Raw genomic sequence first — 20,451 nt, forward strand, 5'->3', positions numbered from 1 at the left:
ATATTATGAATAAATATACTTTATTATTAACATATTCAGTAACATTGTAAATATAATTATACTCTAATAATTGTACATATGTAAACAAATGAAATGCATTGAATAATATTCACAAAAATATATTTGATACTTAAAGTACAGTAGATTGGAGGGAATAGAGACTAGAGTTAGAATAGGGACAAATCTGGGATGTCACAATACTTTTGTTGAGTTGTTAGATTTAACTTTATTGGGCTGAAAATTACTTTTCTTTAGTGTTTAAGATTATTAAATAGTTTAATTTTTTCAAAGTCAAAGGTTCGTAAGTCATTAAAGATATTAAAAAGTTAATTACCTAAAGTTAGGTACCTGCCTAACAACTAAATAGTGCCTGTCGTATCGAAAAACTATTGTACCCATACGTAATCTCATTCACCCCAGAGCCAAGGTGAATCAGGTCAAGCTAGTTTTTTCAGTTTTTGTGTATATTTTGTAATGAACTGTGTATAATAACGCATCGTATATAAAAAATTGAAGCCTCCGGAACCATTTTAATCTCAATTTTATTGGTATTACCCTAAAAAGGCTACATAAGATACGAAATTCATTCGGGTGTTTGTCTGTGCGCCTGTACAACAAAATCTCACAAGATGTTCAGAACCTGCATATACATAGGTTTAAGAAAACTATTAAAGAACATCTGTGCAATAAAGCTATAAAGTCAATGATTATCTAGAAGATTGCACAAAGTGGGAATGAGTTGCTCGCTCCGGGCATTTCAATATTGCAATAATTGTTACGTTATAATACAACTTGTAAAAATAAATATTTAAAAAAAAAGACATGCCCGCTGAGTTTCTTGCCAGTTCTTCTCAGGACGGAGGCTAGTTTTTGTGAATTGGCCGTAGTTCTTTTTGACGTTCAACAAGTATGTACTTTCATTTATGTTGATTTTTTTTTTTTATTTGATTTGATTTGAAACAAAAACCATTGAAAATTCGTGTTGGGTTTGGTAATGGTCACTGTTCCCCCCAATCTACGGTATATCTACTACTATCACAAGTTTACATTTAGAGACCGCATTGCTAACCAAGCGACCTCGCGCGTTCCGCTAGCGGCGCCCCGCGTACGTCCGCAGCGGCAGCACGGCGTCGCGCGCGGCCACTCGCGCGGTGCGTGAGGCCGCGCGCGGGTTGACGTGCGGGTTGTGGAGCTCCGCGACTTGAGTCGAGCAGGCCGCGGCCGGGTCTCCAGAACTTTTCAACTTGCCTTTCCTAAAATTATATGTAGAATAAAATAATTTGACCGACTTTAAAAAAAGGCGTACCTAATTTTAAACGTATTTATAATTGCGACTAATTTAAGAGGGTTTTTCCCTTCGACAGTAAATCACAAACGTTTTATACAATTACAGAAGTTCATTTATGCGCGAAACCCTTAATTATGTATAAGTTTTTTTTTATTGCTTGGATGGGTGGACGAGCTCACAGTCCACCTGGTGTTAAATGGTTACTGGAGCCCATAGACATCTACAACGTAAACGCGCTACCAACCTTTAGATATAAGTTCTAAGGTCAGTATAGTTACAACGGAGTAGTAGTAGTAGTATAGTTACTACAACAGAAATAGGCAGGGTAGTGGTACCTACCCGTGCGGATTCACAAGAGGTCCTACCACCAGTAATTACGCAAATTATAATTTGACGGGTTTGATTTTTATTACACTATTTAAGTATGTATTTCATTAAAAAAAATACTCCATAGCCTCTTTTATCTTATCAAAAGAACCAATCTTTTACTTATGAGAAGGAAAGAGAGATACAATTTGTTAAGTAAAGATAGACAGGACGTATGTCCTGTGTAGGGTAGGTAATAAAAACAAAATTATGTTTAATTTTTTATATACAAATATTATATTTTAGTTTTCGTATACATTCGTAAAACGATAATCTATAGCCATACAATAATTTATTCACGCTGCTTACAAATTTAAACATATTCACATATTTTAACTGAACAATAATACTAAAATTATGGGACAAAGTCACTGTTGTTCAGATACATTTTTTTCCCTACTTATTTACTGGTAGCGTAAGTGACTATTCAAGCTACGCGCGGACTGGAGGTGAGCTCACGGGCTCAACCTGAGAGAATTTGCTAACACTAGACCTAGCAAGAGCAGTGCTTCGCTGAATCTCCCACCGGATCGAAATCGTGATCCAATGAGAAGACCCAGTGAGAAACTCAGTGAGTAGTGTCGATGAGAGACACATTATTAAAATTGTATTTAGATTACAGTACAGTGTACACATATGAAAAAAAACATTAATTATTCGAGCAACAAATTATAGTGTACATTCTAATATCCTGTGAAATTTTTCAAACGAATTATGTAACAACGGAGTCATATTTTAAATGGAATGTTAAGGATTCAACACTGCAGATAAGAGACGTTTAAAAGGTGGGTAGTAAGAAAGTGTACACTATTCAACTACGTCATTTGGAGTTCATCCATAATACCTAGAACCGCTGCGATTGTCCACAGTTCGTCTCCACGCACATTCCGACTCTGGAACGAGCTCCCCTCCACGGTGTTTCCCGTACGCTATGACGTCATGTCCTTCAAACGAGCCTTGCGTGGTCAACGGTATTTCCGGCGTCCATGACCGACAGAGACCACTCATCATCCAATGCCGTTTCACGCCTTCAAGTCTTTTCCATTGTCCTAAACGTATCGACGCTTGATAGGCAAACGTGACTAAGCGACAATAACTGCTTTATACATAATTTGCGGAAAAAATATATATTTTGTAACGCAGCGTTCCGTTTCGCGGGGCCAAAGGGGATGTGACTCAGGTCCGTGCCGCGACGACCCACCCCGTGCTACTCGCGCCCGCGCATCTATTGCACCCCCTGGTAGTGCGCGCCAGACTTTGAAGCGGCAAACACGCGTCTCCGGCCGATACCGGAACTGACAACCCGAAAGTCTCATGACAGTCGGGCACCCAACATAAAAATTTCTAGGTCTATTAAAATCATTTCAATCCTACAGCTAGATTCGTTAAAATATTTTTTTTTTCAGGTATTTCAACTTTAAATTAGTCTACTGTAATGTTCACGCATTGTCGCTTAGTTTTGCCTTTCAAGCGTCGATATGCTATATAACATCCTCTGTGGATTCAATCCGCTCTGATAAACTAAGGGACTTTTTGGCGGGAACGCGAGGAGTGAAGTTGTGTGATTTGTTTTATTTTGTCTATTTAGTGTTTTTTCGGGTTTAAATGTGTAATAATGGTGGTTTATTAACCGTTTAATATCTGTGAAAGTGCACAAATGTGGGAAAATGAAACAAAGCTACTGGAAGTAGCTTCTCGGGATCCTCCAAAAAGTCCAATGAAAAATCTTAGTAAATGACCACCATTTTACTGAGATTATATTTCATCCCATAACATCTCATTTCATTTTGTTTAATTTCATCCCAGTTGATTAATGTCTCAAATTAATCATCTTCAGTTCATTTCACTCCATAATATCATTTTTTATAAAAATATGAATATAAATTAAAATAAGACATGACTTAAAGGTCTCAGTTACAAAGTCATAAAATCCCTTAAAAAAAAATTATAAACTAAGCGACACAGGTGTGAGCGGCCGCGCGCGGTCCCGGAGCGCGTGCACGCCGCCGCGTGCGGCTACCCGCACCGCGCGCGTTGTGCAATTCCGACACTTGCGTGGAGCACGCGGCCGCCGGGTCGCCTGAACTCGACAAACTTTCCTCCCTAAAATATTGCGCACTTTTTGTCCTACCCTTTTTTTATTGGTTAGTTGAATGGACGAGCTCACAGCCCACCTGGTGTCAAGGGGTTACTGGACCCCATAGACATCCACAACGTAAATGCGCCACCCACCTTGAGATATAAGTTCTAAAGTCTCAAGTATAATTACAACGGCTGCCCCACCCTTCAAACCGAAACGCATTACTGCTCCACGGCAGGAATAGGCACAATACGTCCTACCCACCAGTAATTACGCAAATTATAATTTTGCGGGTTTGATTTTTATTACACGATGTTATTCCTTCACCGTGGAAGTCAATCGTGAACATTTCTTGAGTACGTATTTGATTAGAAAAATTGATACTCGCCTGAGATTCGAACACCGGTGCATCGCTCAACACGAATGCACCGGACGTCTTATCAGTTAGGCCACGACGACTTCAGGCTACCTAATTGCTTGTAGCTTAAAGTAGCTTCCAGATACTCACGCACCGGTAGGTTAAATCACGGGCTCAATCTAAGCGGATTTGGTAACAACGGTCTCATCGAGAGCAGATCACTATCGCGACCCACTGAGAAGATCCAGTGAGAAACTCAATAATGTCTATAGGTTAAGGTTGGACGCCAAACTTTAAAAGTTCGACAAGAATAGGTGTGTGGACAGCCTAAAAGCACTGAGAGTGGAAGAGTGGATGTGGGGATCCGACAAGACGATGGGCGACGGTGGCTCTGGTACCTACTGTCAAGAGTGTATAGTGGTTATGCCTTAAGAGTTGAAGTATTTAAGCAAGACCGAACAAGCAAGTCCAATAACAATACTAAGATTATCCGGTGTTGATCTACCGGAGTCTACAGTCATCACAGAGTAACTACTATACTATATTAGTCGTACTGTACTATATTACTACCACCTATACTATAATACCCCTACTATGACTAACACCGTCGGTTCTAGCCAGAGGCAACTAAGATTGATTTCCACCTCCATATGTGAGGTGGTTGTGTGTGTAATGATGGTAGGCAGCGGCTTGGCTCTGCCCCTGGCATTGCTGACGTCCATGAGCGACGGTGACCACTTACCATCAGGTGGGCCGAATATTCGTAGGCCTACAAAGGCAATTAAAAAATAAATAAAAAATGAACATACCAGAACTCGTTCCCCGGCTGCGCGTTCCCGTCCCAGGGATAGGTGAGGACGAGCAGCTTGCCCCGGTGCCGCCCGTGCAGCCTGCTCGCCGGCTCCCTGTCCTCCAGCTGCACGCTCACGCCACCTGCCGGCACAGTACATATGATATTTTCTTGCCTACCTGTGCTGATAGCCTTGAGAGGCTATTTCAGCTTTACCCTAAAGGCGGCTCCACATTCGCGGCGCGAATATCCGCGAAGGGCACGAACCGGGAGTGTGGATGGTTTCGCGACTTCGTGGCGTTCCCCGTCCGGTGGCGGTTTTTTGGCCCGCGACAAAGGGCCTGCGAAGCGCGAACGCGAAGGTATCCACACTCGAGTATGTTCGCAGATGTGTGCGACACGCAGTGACAAGCGGACGTCATGGGTATCGAATGGAGTAACGATCGGCGACTAACGTTCCTGGAATGTTATCAATGCTGAGCAAGCGGTTTTGGCAAGCTCAACATGGAGATCATAAAAACAAAAATAAAGTACATGATGCATGTCTGAGAATTAATGCAATCATGGAAATTCCTGTGCCATATTTAGAGAAAAAAAAAGGATTCCTTAATGTCCAGCTACAGAACATATAGAAAAAAAGTTAAGGATTGTTGCGATGGATTTGTGTCATCCACCACCTTCTTCTCCATTTATTTTTATTTGTTTTTATTTTATAAACGCATAATTGTAACACGCTAAGGCGCACAATGTCGGAGCAGCAGCAACTTTAACGTCCATTCAGTCAAATGCGCGAACGTAAATGCGAAAGGTTGCATGTGTAGAGGGCTATATTTTTTACGTCGTGTTCATGCGCGAACCGCGGCCGTGGTTCGTGGGCGAATGTAGAGCCCGTATAACGTGTAAATGAGCTCACTAGGCTCAAACCGGGAGTATTGCTGACAGTGGCCCTAGCAAGAGCAGTGATTCGCAGAATCTACCACCGGATCGGAAACGCGACCCACTGAGAAGATCCGGCAAGAAACTCAGCGGGATGTGTCTATGGGTTAATTTACTCGTCGAGCCCTTCGTCGCAAGCGACGGGTTCGGCGAGGACGGTGACCGGTGCTTGTCGTACCTAAAAGCATCTGTGCGATACGTTGTATCAATTTATTTATATATCATTGGAAATGTCCCCACCCGCCCCCCACCTGTGAGACTTGAACCACGGCATGATTACCACACTATACGAATGCTCCGGGCTTCTTACCACTTAGACCACCGCTTCATGTACATAACAGACTCCTAAGACTTTCCTTTCATTCAAGTCACTTGTTTAAACTGGGGAATCCCACGAATTAGGGATGTCAAAAACGAAAGAAAAAATAAATATTATACACGTATAATAACCGGCAAACTTCTTGAGCATTTGTTGACGTAGTGGGGGTAAGTTTGCGCATGGTACACTCACGTGCAAAAACATTACTCACTCTGCGTCATAATGCTATTAAATTATTAAAATCAACATATGTATTTATTTATATATTTATTAGAACATCAACAAAACATATAGGTTAATAATTGTAATAATTTAATCTTGGGGTAAAATAGATATTCCTTCTATTAAGTCAAAACTAGAGCTGTTGCCAGGTCTTGGTTCAGTTAAAGCGAAGCTGGTATTTGTAATTTTTTTTTCGTTATCATAATCTTGACCATCATCATCATCACTGTTTTCATCACCCGAGTCGCTATCATCGTGATAGGGCTCATCGGCGTAGTTTACAACTCGGTCGATTCGGTCTTCTTTTTTGTCTATAATTAATTATTTTTTGAAGATATTCGATTCGTAGTAATCGAATGTTACTTTTTTCATTTACCAGCTTCCGATTATTTTCTGTTCTTTTTTTCCATCTGAAGCCTAGCTCTTTCATAATTCGTCGTAAGCTTCGTTCCGAGCCATTAAAATTTATATCTTCTTTAAATTCTTCGAAGCCTTTCTACGGTACGGAGTTTCGCTGCTTGTTATGTAGTTATTATGATTACATCTTTTTATTACAGATTGAACGAAACTATCCATTCCGGTAACTTTCTTCTTCCCTGATCTTTTCTTACCTGGAGTACGAAACACGGCGAGCAAGTTAGAGCCCTTCGCTTCATTAATAATACGCCTAACAGTACTGACTGATGTTTTTGTTGCCTCTGAAGTCTCTTTTACCGTTTCCATATCATTATTTCCCTGCTTTTTAAGAAAGCAATATACGTCGTACACCATTTTTCTAGCTTGTCTTTTTAATACTACACCAGTTTGACGTGGCATAGTATATTTTTTATAAAAAATCAAGAAACACTCAACAAATAGCAATAACAACAAAATCAACAAACAATAATAATTATAACAAATAACTTCAACGATTAATATTAATAGACTTTTCACTGTACGCAAGCGTACCTTTGGGAGCAAGCGGAACGAAGGCGCGGTGCGGGACGCAAGGTTCGACTGATCTACCAGATTCTACCAATAACGCGCTCGATACGATTTCCCCTGCCGTCGCGCCTCACCCTCACCACCAAAGTGACCTAAAATTCGGTTCTGCGCAGTCAAGGTCATTTGCTCAAGAAGTTTGCCGATTACTATACCCTTCGGATGTCTCTCGTTCTTCAGAAACATTATCTTAGCGGCACTCTCTTTGTCTTCACTTCGATCCGCGAATAAAGCTGCACAATAAAACAATCAGTGAATTAGTACAGGAAGTGTGAAAACAACCCTACATATAAAGTTTTGAACGACTCGCATCTGCGTAATGAAACTATACACTCGATGACACTTTTCCGAATAAATAAATATAGTAAAAAAAAATATTACAATAATAAGACAGTGTGTGTGCGTGCGTGTGTGCTTGCGTGTTTGCGTGCGTGTTTGCGTGCGTATTTGCGTGCGTGCGTGCGTATTTGCGTGCGTGTGTGCGTACGTGTGTGCGTGCGTGTGTGCTTACGTGTGTGCGTGCGTGCGTGTTTGCGTGCGTGTGCGTGCGTGTACGTGCGTGCGTGCTTGCGTGCTTCTGTATTTATATTCAAATGTATACATATAAGTATGTACACCAGTCTCTAGTTCCCCTGGTACAGATAATTCTAGTTTATATCTAGAAGATAGCGTGCGCATCTATGAAATTGTATTCAACGGTTGTTTTTAAGAACCGTAAAAAAATATGATTATTACATTGAAGACACTTAAAAAACATTTTCTTTTGTGTTTATTATTAGAACTTTAGGCTTAGACATGAGTTAAATTCAGTGTTTAGTGTAGAGCGAGTTAAATTCTCAAAGTGAATAAGATTTCAACGTACCTGTAACACTCTTTGAAGTACCAATATAGGCGAAGTTGACGTCTGTGATGTGATCGAGTGCCTCCTCGTCCAGCATGGCGCGGATGCGTTCGAGGAAGGTGAGCACGTACACGTCGGTCTGGTGAGGGGATATCTTCCACACTCCCAGTCCTGCAGCAGACAGTCACACCTCACACCGTGCACCCCCCGGTCCCCGCGCCCCCCGCCCCCCGCACTCACCGCAGCCCACCACGTTGAGGAACACGCTCCGGCCTCGAGCCCGCCCCTCGGCCTCCAGCAGCACGGTCTCCGCGAGGATGCAGATCCGCTTGTAGTAGACCTCGTTGTCGAACCAGGCGCCCCCCCGCGGCAGCTTCACGTAGCGGTCCGAGGCCGCCCCCGCGAGCCGCGCGCTCAGCTCCTCGTACGTGTAGCTGTGCACCTGTAGGGGCAGGTCAGTGTGACGTCACGCGTCCGTGCACCTGCTGACGTCACAGCGGTACAGACCTGGTACAGCTCGGCCCACAGCTGCCTCCAGGCGCGCTTGGCGAGGCTGGCGTCGCGCGTGTACGCGTGTCGCAGTACGTCCATGCACCTGGTCGGCGCCTCGTGCTCGCCGTAGCCGCGCTCTGCAGTGTTCTGCGTTTTCGATATCACCATGTCCTCGTAGTCCATTCGATTCAACCGCTTGAAGCGCGGCCCTATGGCTCCTAAAAAATATCACAGTTTGAGCTGCACACATACCATGGCCTCGAGAGATTCCCTCAGGTCGAGCAGTTCTCATACTCGATTCTGTAGACCGAATGGTAAACAGTCGACGTCGCCAAAAACACGTCATTACGGATCCTCCCGATCCATTAACGGTGCTTTTAGTACCACAAGAACCGGTCACCGTCCTCGTCGAACCCGTCGTTTGCGACGAAGGGCTCGAATTAACCCATAGACACAGCCCACTGAGTTTCTCGCGGGATCTTCTCAGTGGGTCGCGTTTACGATCCGGTGGTAGATTCTACGAAGCACTGCTCTTGCTAGGGCCAGTGTTAGCATCACTCCCGTTTGAGCCCCGTGAGCTCGCCTACTAGTTAAGGTTACGCTGAAATAGCCTCTCAAGGCTATCAGCTTAGGTAGGAAATAAAAAAAAGCAGTTCATCGGACTTCACAGATCCTGCAACTTGAACGCCTTGATAAATGTAGCATTTGTTTTCATATAACGGCTACCCTTTATAGGTGCCTGTTTCACAACCAGAATCAATGCCTCCTTTGCATCCCCTGACTTTAAACAAAACTAGCAAAAGTACTAATATATTCTAACAGTTGTTGACGGAGAAATCTGAAAGTTACAGAGACAATTAAGAGTAGAAAGGTTCTGTGATATGGGTGTATTGTGTGAAAGGGAAAATGAGCATGTGGAAAAAAGGCCTAGGGTATGACATTAGACAGTAATGTGAGGAGGGGGCATGCTAAGAAGACTTAGACTGTGTGAAAGAAGATATCCCAGAGAAAAGTGTGAATGCAGTGAGATAGGTCTGAACAGAAAAAGAGGACATGTTGCACCGACCTCACATAATGCGGAATAAGGTCAAGAAGACTAATTGTTGCTGAAGAAAATCTGAATAGATTCAGTGGTACAATAACTATATCTGCCATGTTTTAACTTCCGCTGTTTACAAATGTAGTTGAGATTTTACTCTCTGATCTTAAGGTATCCACTTATCTGATATTTGAAAGACTGGGCGGACGATCCTCCCGGTATTTCGACCGAAGAGTTTTTGTGATAAACGTCTGATCCTGAAAACATCTCACAGATGGCGCTGTATTAAAAATAAAATACTATAAACGTATGTTTTAAAGTATGTAGGAACTGAGCATTCTGTCTCACTTTTTCTCTCGATCTTTCTCACTTGTTTGCTCCCTACTCTTACTCCATGGCTAGTTGCTTCATGCGACGTTCGCCCTGTCTTACTCTCTCTCAATCGGTCTCGATCGCTCTCTCTCTCTTTTTCGACACTTCCGTTGCATACCTGCGTGACCTAACATCTGTAAAAATTTAACCCTCATGCGCTAAAGAAGTTTCACTTCAAAAAACGAACCTATGATAATGGCTTCCTTCTCGATGTCATCGTCGTCTAGAACGCCGCAGTTCCTCCTGGAGCCACTGTTGATGCACTCGGTGGGTCCGCTCACGAACAAAAAAGCAGAGAGCTTTATCTCATCGTAGCTGAGCACGTCTTTCAACACCAGCGGCTCTGTTTCCGCCGGGGTCCCCACGTTCTCCCAACCATCGACGCTACGAAAACGGAAAGGTTGCTAAGATACTTAGACTAAGATACTTTACTGGTGGTAGGACCTCTTGTGAGTCCGCACGGGTAGGTACCACCACCCTGCCTATTTCTGCCGTGAAGCAGTCATGCGTTTCGTTTTGAAGGGTGGAGCAGCCGTTGTAACTATGTTGAGACCTTAGAACTCATCCACCCATTTAAGCAATAAAAATAAATAAAAGATGAAGTAATAAGAATTTCAGAATTGAATCACGAACCAGATACGCTGCTTTGTATTAGCGTCTTTAAAATACAGGTTTTTTTTACATATATGGATGGACGAGCTCACAGCCCACCTGGTGTTAAGTAGTTACCGGAGCCCATAGACATCTAGAACGTTAATACCGCGTTATGAGATATGAGTTCTAAGGTCTCAGTATAGTTACTACGGCTGCTTCAAACCGAAACGCATTACTGCTTCACGGCAGAAATAGGCAGGGTGGTGGTACCTACCCGTGCAGACTCAGAAGGGGTCCTACCACCAGTGTCTACATTATTTAATTTAATACGGAACCCTCACGGTACGCTTCCTACTTTCTATCTGTCTCTACGATATGTGGCATAGAACTCACCGAACAATTTTCAGCATAATCTTGAACTTAAGTATTTTATTGAAAAACAAATATTGTTTGGTAGGTAAGGTAGGCTATGAGGATCGAAGACGTCTCGAGCCCATATAGCATCTGTGTCATTACCCCATCTAGCCCCCTCTAGTAACCGCAGGGACAAAATAGAAGGGGTACAAATGTAACAGGTTCATTGAATGTGCCATGGCCGACGCCGCCTAACACCACTGCGCCCACACCCTGCACCATAAGTAAAGTCACCACTCACAGTCGCATAATAAATCCAAAATTTGCTTGTTTGAATCAGCTTATATTGTAAGAGCCGTTGCTATTAAATATATAATTAGTTTACCATAGGCATCATTGGTAAAGGATGTACATATTTCGATATCGATTTTTTTGGGAGTCACTTGAATACATCAGGTATCAGCTATTAAAGAACATCTGTGCAATAAAGCTTACTATAAAGTCAATGATTATCTAGAAGATTGCATAAAGCGGGAATGAGTTGCTCGCTCCGGGCATTTCAATATTGTAGTAATTGTTACGTTATAATACTAATTGTAAAAATTCATATTTAAAAAAAATCTAATATTAAAAAAAAAAAAAGACATGCCCACTGAGTTTCTTGCCAATTCTTCTCAGGACGGAGGCTTGTTCTTGTGGATTGGCGGTAGTTCTTTTGACGTTCAACAAGTATGTACTTTCATTTATGTTGAATAAAAAATTTTGATTTGATTTGACTTATTATCAAACTTTCATTTGTATCAATTTTTGTATCTGATGATTTTCTGAACCAGACTTTCTTTTAACTTAAAGACTGCTCAATGTATTTTTTGTTCTTATAAATGTACTAGAATATGTACATCTAACACTTACCCCTTCTTGCCACTCATTAACATATATGCATCGCGAGCTCCCATAAACGATACGGCTCTTTTCAGTAATAATCGATCAATAAGCTCTGGTATGGTCATGTCTCTGTATAATTCTTTCTCTATACTACTGCCATGTTCACTGCAACAATTTGTTTTTTCTATTAATTCCTTTAAAATACTAGTTATTACATTAATTATGAAAATTAGGGATTTTATTTGGATGTGAGCTTCAGCGATTACTCAAATTAATAAAAAAAACTTACCGTTTATATATTAAAAAGTGTGCCATCAGCAACAAGACCCTCTCGTGTATAATAGGATATGTCTCTGAAATATTCCTCTTTAATCTGTCTATGGGACGATGCTCCTTCAGTTTCTCCAATCTAAGCAAAATTATTTAATTACAATATCAGTAATTTAATACAATTTAGAAGACAATTTCTATCTACTGAGCTATGTATGCAATACAAAACAATAATAGGACAATCCTCTACTAGTCGACGTGAATGTAGTGGTGAGATCTTACCAGTACCATCCCAGCCCCTCCAATAGGTAAACCTGTATGAGTAGCTTCCCCACATAGTTTCCCTACAAAGTAAGGGTCAAATAACTTTTATACTATACAATTCAGATATAGACCATTTAGTGATCCTCTACATACCTTAACCCCGATGGGACACTACAAATTCACCATTTCCTCAGGACTGGTTAACCAGTGGAACAAAACCATGTCGCATAAAATTAGGATCAAGAAGGACATTTTAACTGAGAAATTTATATCCAAAATCATCATAAATTCTAAAAAGTTGTTGACCAATTTTTTATAGGTTTATTTCTACCACAGGATTTAATATTTTGGCACCTACAATTATAGAAATTGAGAATGAACAAATATTGTTTTATTTAATATGACTGCTCATAATGCAGGTGAAATATTTGATTAAGCTTTGTGTGTTACAATGAGCTTATATTAAGCAGTATACGTATATAATTTTTATTATGCTCAAAGACATAGCTTTTGTAACTTTTTTGTAACTTTAGTTTTTTTTTTGTGTAAATGAAAAATTAATAAAACACAGATTTTACCTCACAGTCTGAATCGGGAAAGGTATAGGAAAATTCTTGCTTCTCTCAATAATTTCATCAACTTCAGGGTCTGGTTCAATTTCAGGTATTTCAGTGCATTTCTGAATAAGTTCATTGGTCTCTTGGGTCATGCTCGGAAAACACCAGTCAAGTTTTATCCTACAATTTTTTAATAGTTACCATTGTATGAAAAAAAAAGATAAATTTATAATAATGTAATCATACCAAGGAAGATCTTCTAATAATTTTGCTAAATCCATTTTAAAAATATTGGTGCCTGCAACGAAAAATATAATTTTTAAACATTTTTCCTCATAACTGAGACTTAAAACTCATATCTCAAGGTGGGTAGCGGTATTTATTATGTAGATGACGATGGGCTCCAGTAACCACTTAACACCAGATGGGCCACCTGAGTTCGTACACTCATCAAAGCAATAAAAAAAACTATATTATTACTTTCACTATTAGGTATTTCACAATATATGAAAAGGTGTGCTCACAAGAGGCAGCGGGATGGTTGTACCCCTGATAATGTCAATGTCCATCAGCAATGGACATGTTTATAGTCATACAATAATTACTCTTCATACCTAATCTAATCAGTGGTTTTTAGTTTACGGGGGAATCTCAAATTGCAAAAACGATTTGTTTCTCAGTTGCGCGAAAACTAAAACGAACACACGATATTTTTAAATAATTTATGTTGTATTTTAATAATAAAATTTGGCTTTAAAAAATACTAATGACTTATTGCTTTTCCATATCTTACATAGGTAATTTGTAGGTCTATCTAATTATTTATTCAGCAGCAATTAAAGTTCTATTAAATTTATTACCTACCTTATTTGGTGGACTTTTAAAACTTTAAGGATGTTTGTAGATTTCTTAATAGGTATTTTATTTTAAATAAACATTTCCTGTGTATTTATTCAACAAGCGAGAAAGTCAAACTGAAATAAATATGAGCGGATTTTAGTTATAAACATATGTTGTGTTCAATCGTTCGTCAGCTTAAGAAGCGGGAATACCCAAACTCCAAACGGTAAAAATGTAAGCAATACATATTATGACGCAAGAATCCGATTACCGATTAGTCATCTTTTTAAAAATTACTCAATACTTTTGCTTGTACTGCTTGTAGTACAAGATAAAATTGATAATCATAGTACAGTACACCACTTTAAAGAGTAGTTTTAATATTTTTTTGCTGTCATTAAACTTTAGTAGGTAGGTACAAGGTTGTAGGTACGTAATAAAATTTGGATCAAATCATTGATATGTTATTTTAATCTATTTTGAATTCTATTAGATTAGAGTAAAAGTTTTATCAATCTTTAGAGGAGGCCTTTGTCGAGAGACAAGCTGTTTTTAAAACCACGCCGAACGTCGAACGGAATAATTGATTATAAGTTCACTTAAATTTAATTTATTATTAGGTAATGTATTAAGTTAGTAAAACAGCAATAAAGGCTAAAAAAAAAAATACAATACAATCACTGACGGATAGGTCTATGAATACAATACAGTTTAATAAATATTTCTGGCTGTATTGCATAAATTTATCTGGCTGGTTTTGATTAGTGTTTTGATTCCATTTGAAAAATGTATTCCCACCATTTTTCTTTTGCGAAGAATCTGCCGCAACCACGGTACCGTACATCCTTATATTATGACACATGCATTTTGAAGTTCTCGTGGCCTAAAGGATAAGACTTTCGGTGCATTCGTATCTTGCGATGCATCAATGTTCAAATCCCGCAAACAATTTTTATAATGAAATATGTTATTTTATCAAATGTTCACGAAGTTATAGACTTCCACGGTGAAGGAATAACACCGTGTAATAAAAATAATTGCACTACTGTAAAAACTGAGACCTTAGAACCTTAAGAGACCTTATATTATCTCAAGGTATAGGTCCATGGACTCCCGTAACCACTTAACATCAGGTAGACCGTGAACTTGTCTACCCAGCTAAGTAATTAAAAAATGCATTTACATTTTCGTATTACAAACGGCTTCGACCTATCAAAATAAAGTACAAGGCTAAAAGTCGGATTTATGGGCTATGTTTCCTTTGCTTGTCTAATTGGATAAACAAAAATAAACATGCTTTTTAAAATTTATTTACTAAAAATATGTGATTTTGTTTACAAAAAATTTGATTACCTATAATAAAAAAGTATGGAATCGGTACGTGCAGAAGTTAACAATGCATTTAAACTTAGTGGATTTACTATACGCAAAGAAGCTAGCACTTACGTTGCCGATCAAATAACTTCAATGACTCCACATGAACGACGGGCAATTCTTGACAAGTTAACTTCACACATTTTAAAACAATGTATTTCACAGCCCGTATTAGAGAAAGAACACCTGGAAATCGCCTTCAAAGAATGCTCTGCATCGGGTCTTGAAGAGACCGAAACTGTTTTAAACGTAATCGACGCTTTTAACATTCCCAAACTGAGTTACGACAATGAGAGAAATAAGTTCGTTAAATCTGTACATAAGAACAATTTATATCCAGAACCGAAGTGGAAAGCGCAATTCTTGATAGACAGATACGAAATAATATGGCAAAGAACTGTTAGGAATAAATTGTTTGCTCAAGAAGCCTTGCCTTCATTGGCCGAGGAGAAATATTTCCAATTGCGCAAAATCGAAGCGCTGCTAAGCTCTTCTAGTCGAATCGATGATGTGATTGTGCTCGGTCTTTTAATACAGTTGACAGAAGGAAAATATTACTTGGAAGATCCAACTGGCAGTGTTGTTCTCGATATGTCACAAACAAGGTACCACTCAGGCTTATTCACTGAATATAGCTTCGTTTTAGTTGAAGGTTATTATGATGACAAGGTATTAAATGTTATGGGCCTTGTGCTACCGCCGCCGGAAAGCAGAGCCTCGTCACTGCCATTTTTTGGTAATTTAAATACATTTGGTGGAAATTCTAAGACTTTACTTAAAAACTCTAAGTCATTGCTAAAGATTGAACAGGAAAATAAAGAAGGAATGATTATATTCTTATCTGATGTTTGGATAGACACATTGAAAGTTATGAATAACTTAAGAACATTATTTAGTGGCTACAATGATTTTCCACCTGTGGCTATCGTGTTCATGGGTGAATTCCTCTCGTGTCCGTATGGTCAGGAGCATTGCACACAGCTACGAATGGCATTATCAAACTTAGGTGAAATAATAGCTCAATTCAAGAAATTGAAAGATGAATGCAAATTTATCTTTGTACCTGGCAGATCGGATCCTTGTGCTGCCAATGTTTTACCAAGACCAGCAATTCCAAGTTCCATAACACAAGGTATAAGAGAAAAATTAGGTGATGCAGTCATTTTCACAACGAACCCATGCAGAATACAATACTGTACACAAGAGATAGTAGTTTTCAGGCAAGATTTAGTAATGAAAATGTGTAGGAATTCTGTACATTTTCCGGAGACTGGTGATATTCCTGATCATTTGGTGAAGACTTTGTTTAGTCAATGTACACTGTCACCATTGTCATTAGCTATACAACCAGTGTATTGGAAGCATTCGGATTCTTTAAGTTTGTATCCGATGCCGGATTTGGTAGTGATTGGCGACCATTTCCAACCTTATACTCGCTCATATCAAAACTCGCAGATTATGAACCCTGGGTCTTTTCCGCGAACTGAGTTCTCATTTAAAGTGTATGTACCAAGTACGAAAACAGTTGAAGATTCACAAATACCGAAAGATGATGGATGAAATACCTGGTTAATTAAAAATTGGCTCAAGAACTGAATCATAGTTGATAAGTAAATCAAATTGTTTTACAATCTAATATTTTATTTTCATACCCATTTTCAAATAAACAATTTTCTACAGTTACATTTAAATAATGAATTTATTAGGGTGCAAAATCCATTAAGCCACCCCCCTGTCTTGTGACAACTTCTGAGCTTGCCCGATACAGGACCCAGGAAAGGTAGAAAGGGCACAGAGGTCAACACAGAACCACCCTAAGTATGCCTGGCTGACTCATTAAGTATGCATGACTGGCTGAAAATTACTTGACGTTGGGTGTCGCGGTTAGTCAAGCAGTGCTGCTGCTATTCCAGATACTCCCTGGACCATCCTACCGGGGTCTATATAGATGTTATTTAATCACGTTTATTAACAGATGAGTAAAAAGCCCACATCATGATGAGTGGTTACCCTTGGCTAGCCATCATATAATATAAGATATTTGACAGATGCCTGAATCTCGGTTACGACATTTTCAAGATAAGCTTGCATATATTATACAAGTTTAACAACGTTCGGACCGTCGATCCACCTGCAACATCACCCGCTCAGTGGAAGATCTTCTTTTTGTCGTAATACCTCCACACTATCGCTCATAGACAACACAAAATATTGGCCTTGGCCTTTTAGTTACATTTTTGGTAGATAACATTTTCCGATATTACTCCTTCAATTACTGAATCATAATAGTTCCTTATCCGTTCGCGACGGGGCAACGTCGCCCATAACATGTCTTGTCGGATCTCTCGAATCTCCTCTCGGTGCTTTTAGGTCTCTAAAGCACCGGTCACCGTCCATTTTTTTTTTATTGCTTAGATGGGTGTTAAGTGGTTACTGGAGCCCATAGACATCTACAACGTAAATGCGCCACCCACCTTGAGATATAAGTTCTAAGGCCTCAGTATAGTTATAAGGGCTACCCCACCCTTCGAACCGAAACGCATTACTGCTTCACGGCGGAAATAGGCGGGGTGGTGGTACCTACCCGTGCGGACTCCCAAGAGGTCCTACCACCAGTGATTACGCAAATTATAATTTTGCGGGTGTGATTTTTATTACACGATGTTATTCCTTCACCGTGGAAGTCAATCGTGAACATTTGTTAAGTACGTATTTCATTCGAAAAATTGGTACCCACCTGCGGGATTCGAACACCGGTGCATCGCAACAACGAACGCACTGGACGTCTTATCCTTTAGGCCACGACGACTTCAATTGTCCTTGTCGATTACGACGAAGAGTTCGACGAGTGAACTAACCCATAGACACAGCCCACTGAGTTTCTCACCGGATCTTCTTAGTGGGTCGCGATTCCGATCCGGTGGTAGACACTGCGAAGCACTGCTCTTGCTAGGGTTAGCAAATTCTCTCAGGTTGAACCCGTGAGCTTAATCAGAACATACAACACAAATAAATGTGTTACTCATAACAATGAACAAGACTAAATTATTTTTAAATACTATTTTGGGTGAATTGGATGTAACACGAAATAAAATAAAATAAACTTTTAGTTTTAAATTTATTATTCAACTATATTTACATTAAAAATCTTTTATCTACAAACTAAACGATTTTATTAAATTCTGTTGCGATTGTTTGAATTATCAATGAATCTCTTCTTGAAGACTTCATGTATATAATAATATATTAGCTTTCGGATAGACGTTGGGGAAGGGAGTGCAATTGAATAACCCGACAAAGATAATCCCTAAAAAAATTCACAAATGGGATTATAGGTTATCAGGTTAAGTTAGAATTATAGGTTATATAATATTATTATATAAGGAAAACAAAAGAAGTAATAAGCAAAGCAGAGATGAGATAATCACGCTACACTATGTAGGTTAAAAGTAAAAATAAAAACACACTTTAATAGTCCTGTTGCTACTGAACAGGACATTAGAACGAAGTTATTAAAAATTTTGCATTGCGTTACGTAATCGGACGTCTTGAACATGACGTTCAAAGATTCTGTTACAAACAGGCATATAATTAAAAATACTAAGCTTTTAGCAGCGTGTTTAATATCTAACTATAAATAACTAGTGTGGCTTAAACAATGCCGTGAGAAAATTCGTTCATTGAAATACAATTTTGGACTGAGAAGATCAGAGAACCAAAGCCATACACAGGTCAACGTCAATGCCTTACAAATATGAACGGATGCGGGCTTACAAAAAAACTTAAATATATAGTAGTACTATTACTAGTGGCTTCGCCCGTACTGTCAGTGTATTGATTGATTGATAAGTCAACAAAATGCTCAGTGTGCTTAGTGCGAGTTTTTTAACGTTCTCGAAAGCGTTAAAGTTAACTCCAATTTGTGTGGAGTTGGAACGTTTGCCTACGTTTGCCGCTAGGGGCGTTGTTTCAACTGCATACAAATTTTAGTTAACTTTCACGCTATCGAGAACGTTAAAAAACTCGCACTAAGCACACAGGCAATATACATTTTCGATTGAATATTAAAATTATGTTATTATAAATGGACGGTATCAATGTAAACCTATACTAATAACAGTTCAAAAACATTGAAGATTGTAATTGTTTACCATAATTATAATTATACCATAGAAAGTGCATTTAAAAAGAAATCTTTTATTGCTTAGGTGGGTGGACGAGCTCACGACCCACCTGGTGTTAAGTGGTTACCGGAGCCCATAGACATCTACAACGTAAATGCCGCCACCCACCTTGAGATATAAGTTATAAGGTCTCAGTATAGTTACAACGGCTGCCCCACCCTTTAAACCGAAACGCATTACTGCTTCACGGCAGAAATAGGCAGGGCGGTGGTACCTACCCGTGCGGACTCACAAGAGGTCCTACCACCAGCATGAATACTGACATCGAAGCTCGCGTGTGCTAAACGAATTAAACACTAATATTAGCTTTGCTGGAGTATTCCTTGTCAAAAACATTAAACACTTACATCTACATATTTACCTTATTAGCCGTTTTAGATTATACCTCTAATTAAACAATTATTATACAATTAATAATATTATTCACTAAACCTAAGTATATTGGTTTTAATAAATACCACCCCTAACAATTACCTTAAATAGTATAGGTACATATTTATTTCAAATCTACATTTGGATACAGATTATAAAAAAACATATTTTGGAATACTTAATACTTTAAATATTCACGGCAACTCTAAAGAAATTGTGGTTGTTTTTGTGTAGTCATGTGAATGTAATAATCGCATACATTGTTTTAACGATAGTAAAGGGTTTTTTTCTTCTTCATAATATTTAAAATAATTTAGGTTTCCTTCTTATATAATTATGATGCATAATTAGGCTCCCATAATATTGTTATAAGTTTCTGTGATTGGCGCCAAAGCTACCAGACATACGACAGCCAGCGCGAACAGCAGTACAACGGGCCCGTATATACCTAAAAGTAATCTTCTGAAGCCGGAATACTGAAAAAAAAAAAAAACTGATTACTAACTCGAGAATAAAACCTCGTCCAATTTCTGCAAAGGAAGTAATCCTCAAAATCAGAATGCTAACATCGTCTACAAGTGAAACCTTCAGAACTATTCTATCGCATTCTCTCGCAGCAAATCCTATTTTTTTGTTATTGCTTAGACATTTTTACTATTTATAGGGTGGACGA

At 39.2% G+C, this 20,451-nt stretch overlaps 3 protein-coding genes across 17 annotated transcripts in view; 1 reads left to right on the forward strand and 2 right to left on the reverse strand.

Moving 5' to 3' along the window:
* Positions 1–3: 3 nt before the first annotated feature.
* LOC101735359 (uncharacterized) lies at positions 4–14,661 on the reverse strand. 14 transcript variants are annotated; one of them, XM_038021154.2, is made up of 13 exons: positions 14,534–14,661; positions 13,873–13,982; positions 13,255–13,306; positions 13,030–13,188; positions 12,207–12,326; positions 11,945–12,082; positions 10,272–10,468; positions 8,689–8,891; positions 8,422–8,623; positions 8,203–8,352; positions 7,496–7,573; positions 4,902–5,025; positions 4–1,253 (listed from the first exon to the last, which is right to left on the reverse strand). In XM_038021154.2, the coding sequence occupies exons 3-13, from the start codon at positions 13,287–13,289 to the stop codon at positions 1,091–1,093; spliced, it is 1,569 nt and encodes a 522-aa protein (XP_037877082.1). In that variant the 5' UTR covers positions 13,290–13,306; positions 13,873–13,982; positions 14,534–14,661; the 3' UTR covers positions 4–1,090. The 14 variants fall into 14 exon arrangements, 10 of the variants coding, with proteins under 10 accessions (XP_037877082.1, XP_037877081.1, XP_037877084.1 ...); XM_038021153.2 differs by lacking the exon at positions 14,534–14,661 and adding an exon at positions 14,120–14,357; XM_038021156.2 differs by lacking the exons at positions 13,873–13,982; positions 14,534–14,661 and adding an exon at positions 13,533–13,632.
* A 438-nt stretch (positions 14,662–15,099) lies between these two features.
* Positions 15,100–16,853, forward strand: LOC101735493 (DNA polymerase epsilon subunit 2). The gene has a single exon (XM_004933499.5). The coding sequence runs from the start codon at positions 15,217–15,219 to the stop codon at positions 16,780–16,782; it is 1,566 nt and encodes a 521-aa protein (XP_004933556.1). The 5' UTR covers positions 15,100–15,216; the 3' UTR covers positions 16,783–16,853.
* A 1,470-nt stretch (positions 16,854–18,323) lies between these two features.
* The window catches only part of LOC101741271 (putative ferric-chelate reductase 1 homolog), a 51,233-nt gene continuing 49,105 nt past the window's right edge, over positions 18,324–20,451 (reverse strand). Inside the window, exons 13-14 of one of the 2 annotated variants that reach the window (XR_009976932.1) lie at positions 19,391–20,254; positions 18,324–19,092 (exon numbers count right to left, since the gene is read on the reverse strand). Coding sequence is in view for 1 of the 2 variants with exons in the window: in XM_004933540.5 (XP_004933597.1) it covers positions 20,126–20,254 (129 nt within the window). In the remaining variant the exon portion in view is untranslated. Of the gene's footprint in view, positions 20,255–20,451 lie in introns of both variants that reach the window. The other variant, XM_004933540.5, reaches the window with a different exon arrangement.

This window comes from Bombyx mori, chromosome 28, assembly GCF_030269925.1.
Source record: "Bombyx mori chromosome 28, ASM3026992v2".
NCBI lineage: Eukaryota > Metazoa > Arthropoda > Insecta > Lepidoptera > Bombycidae > Bombyx > Bombyx mori.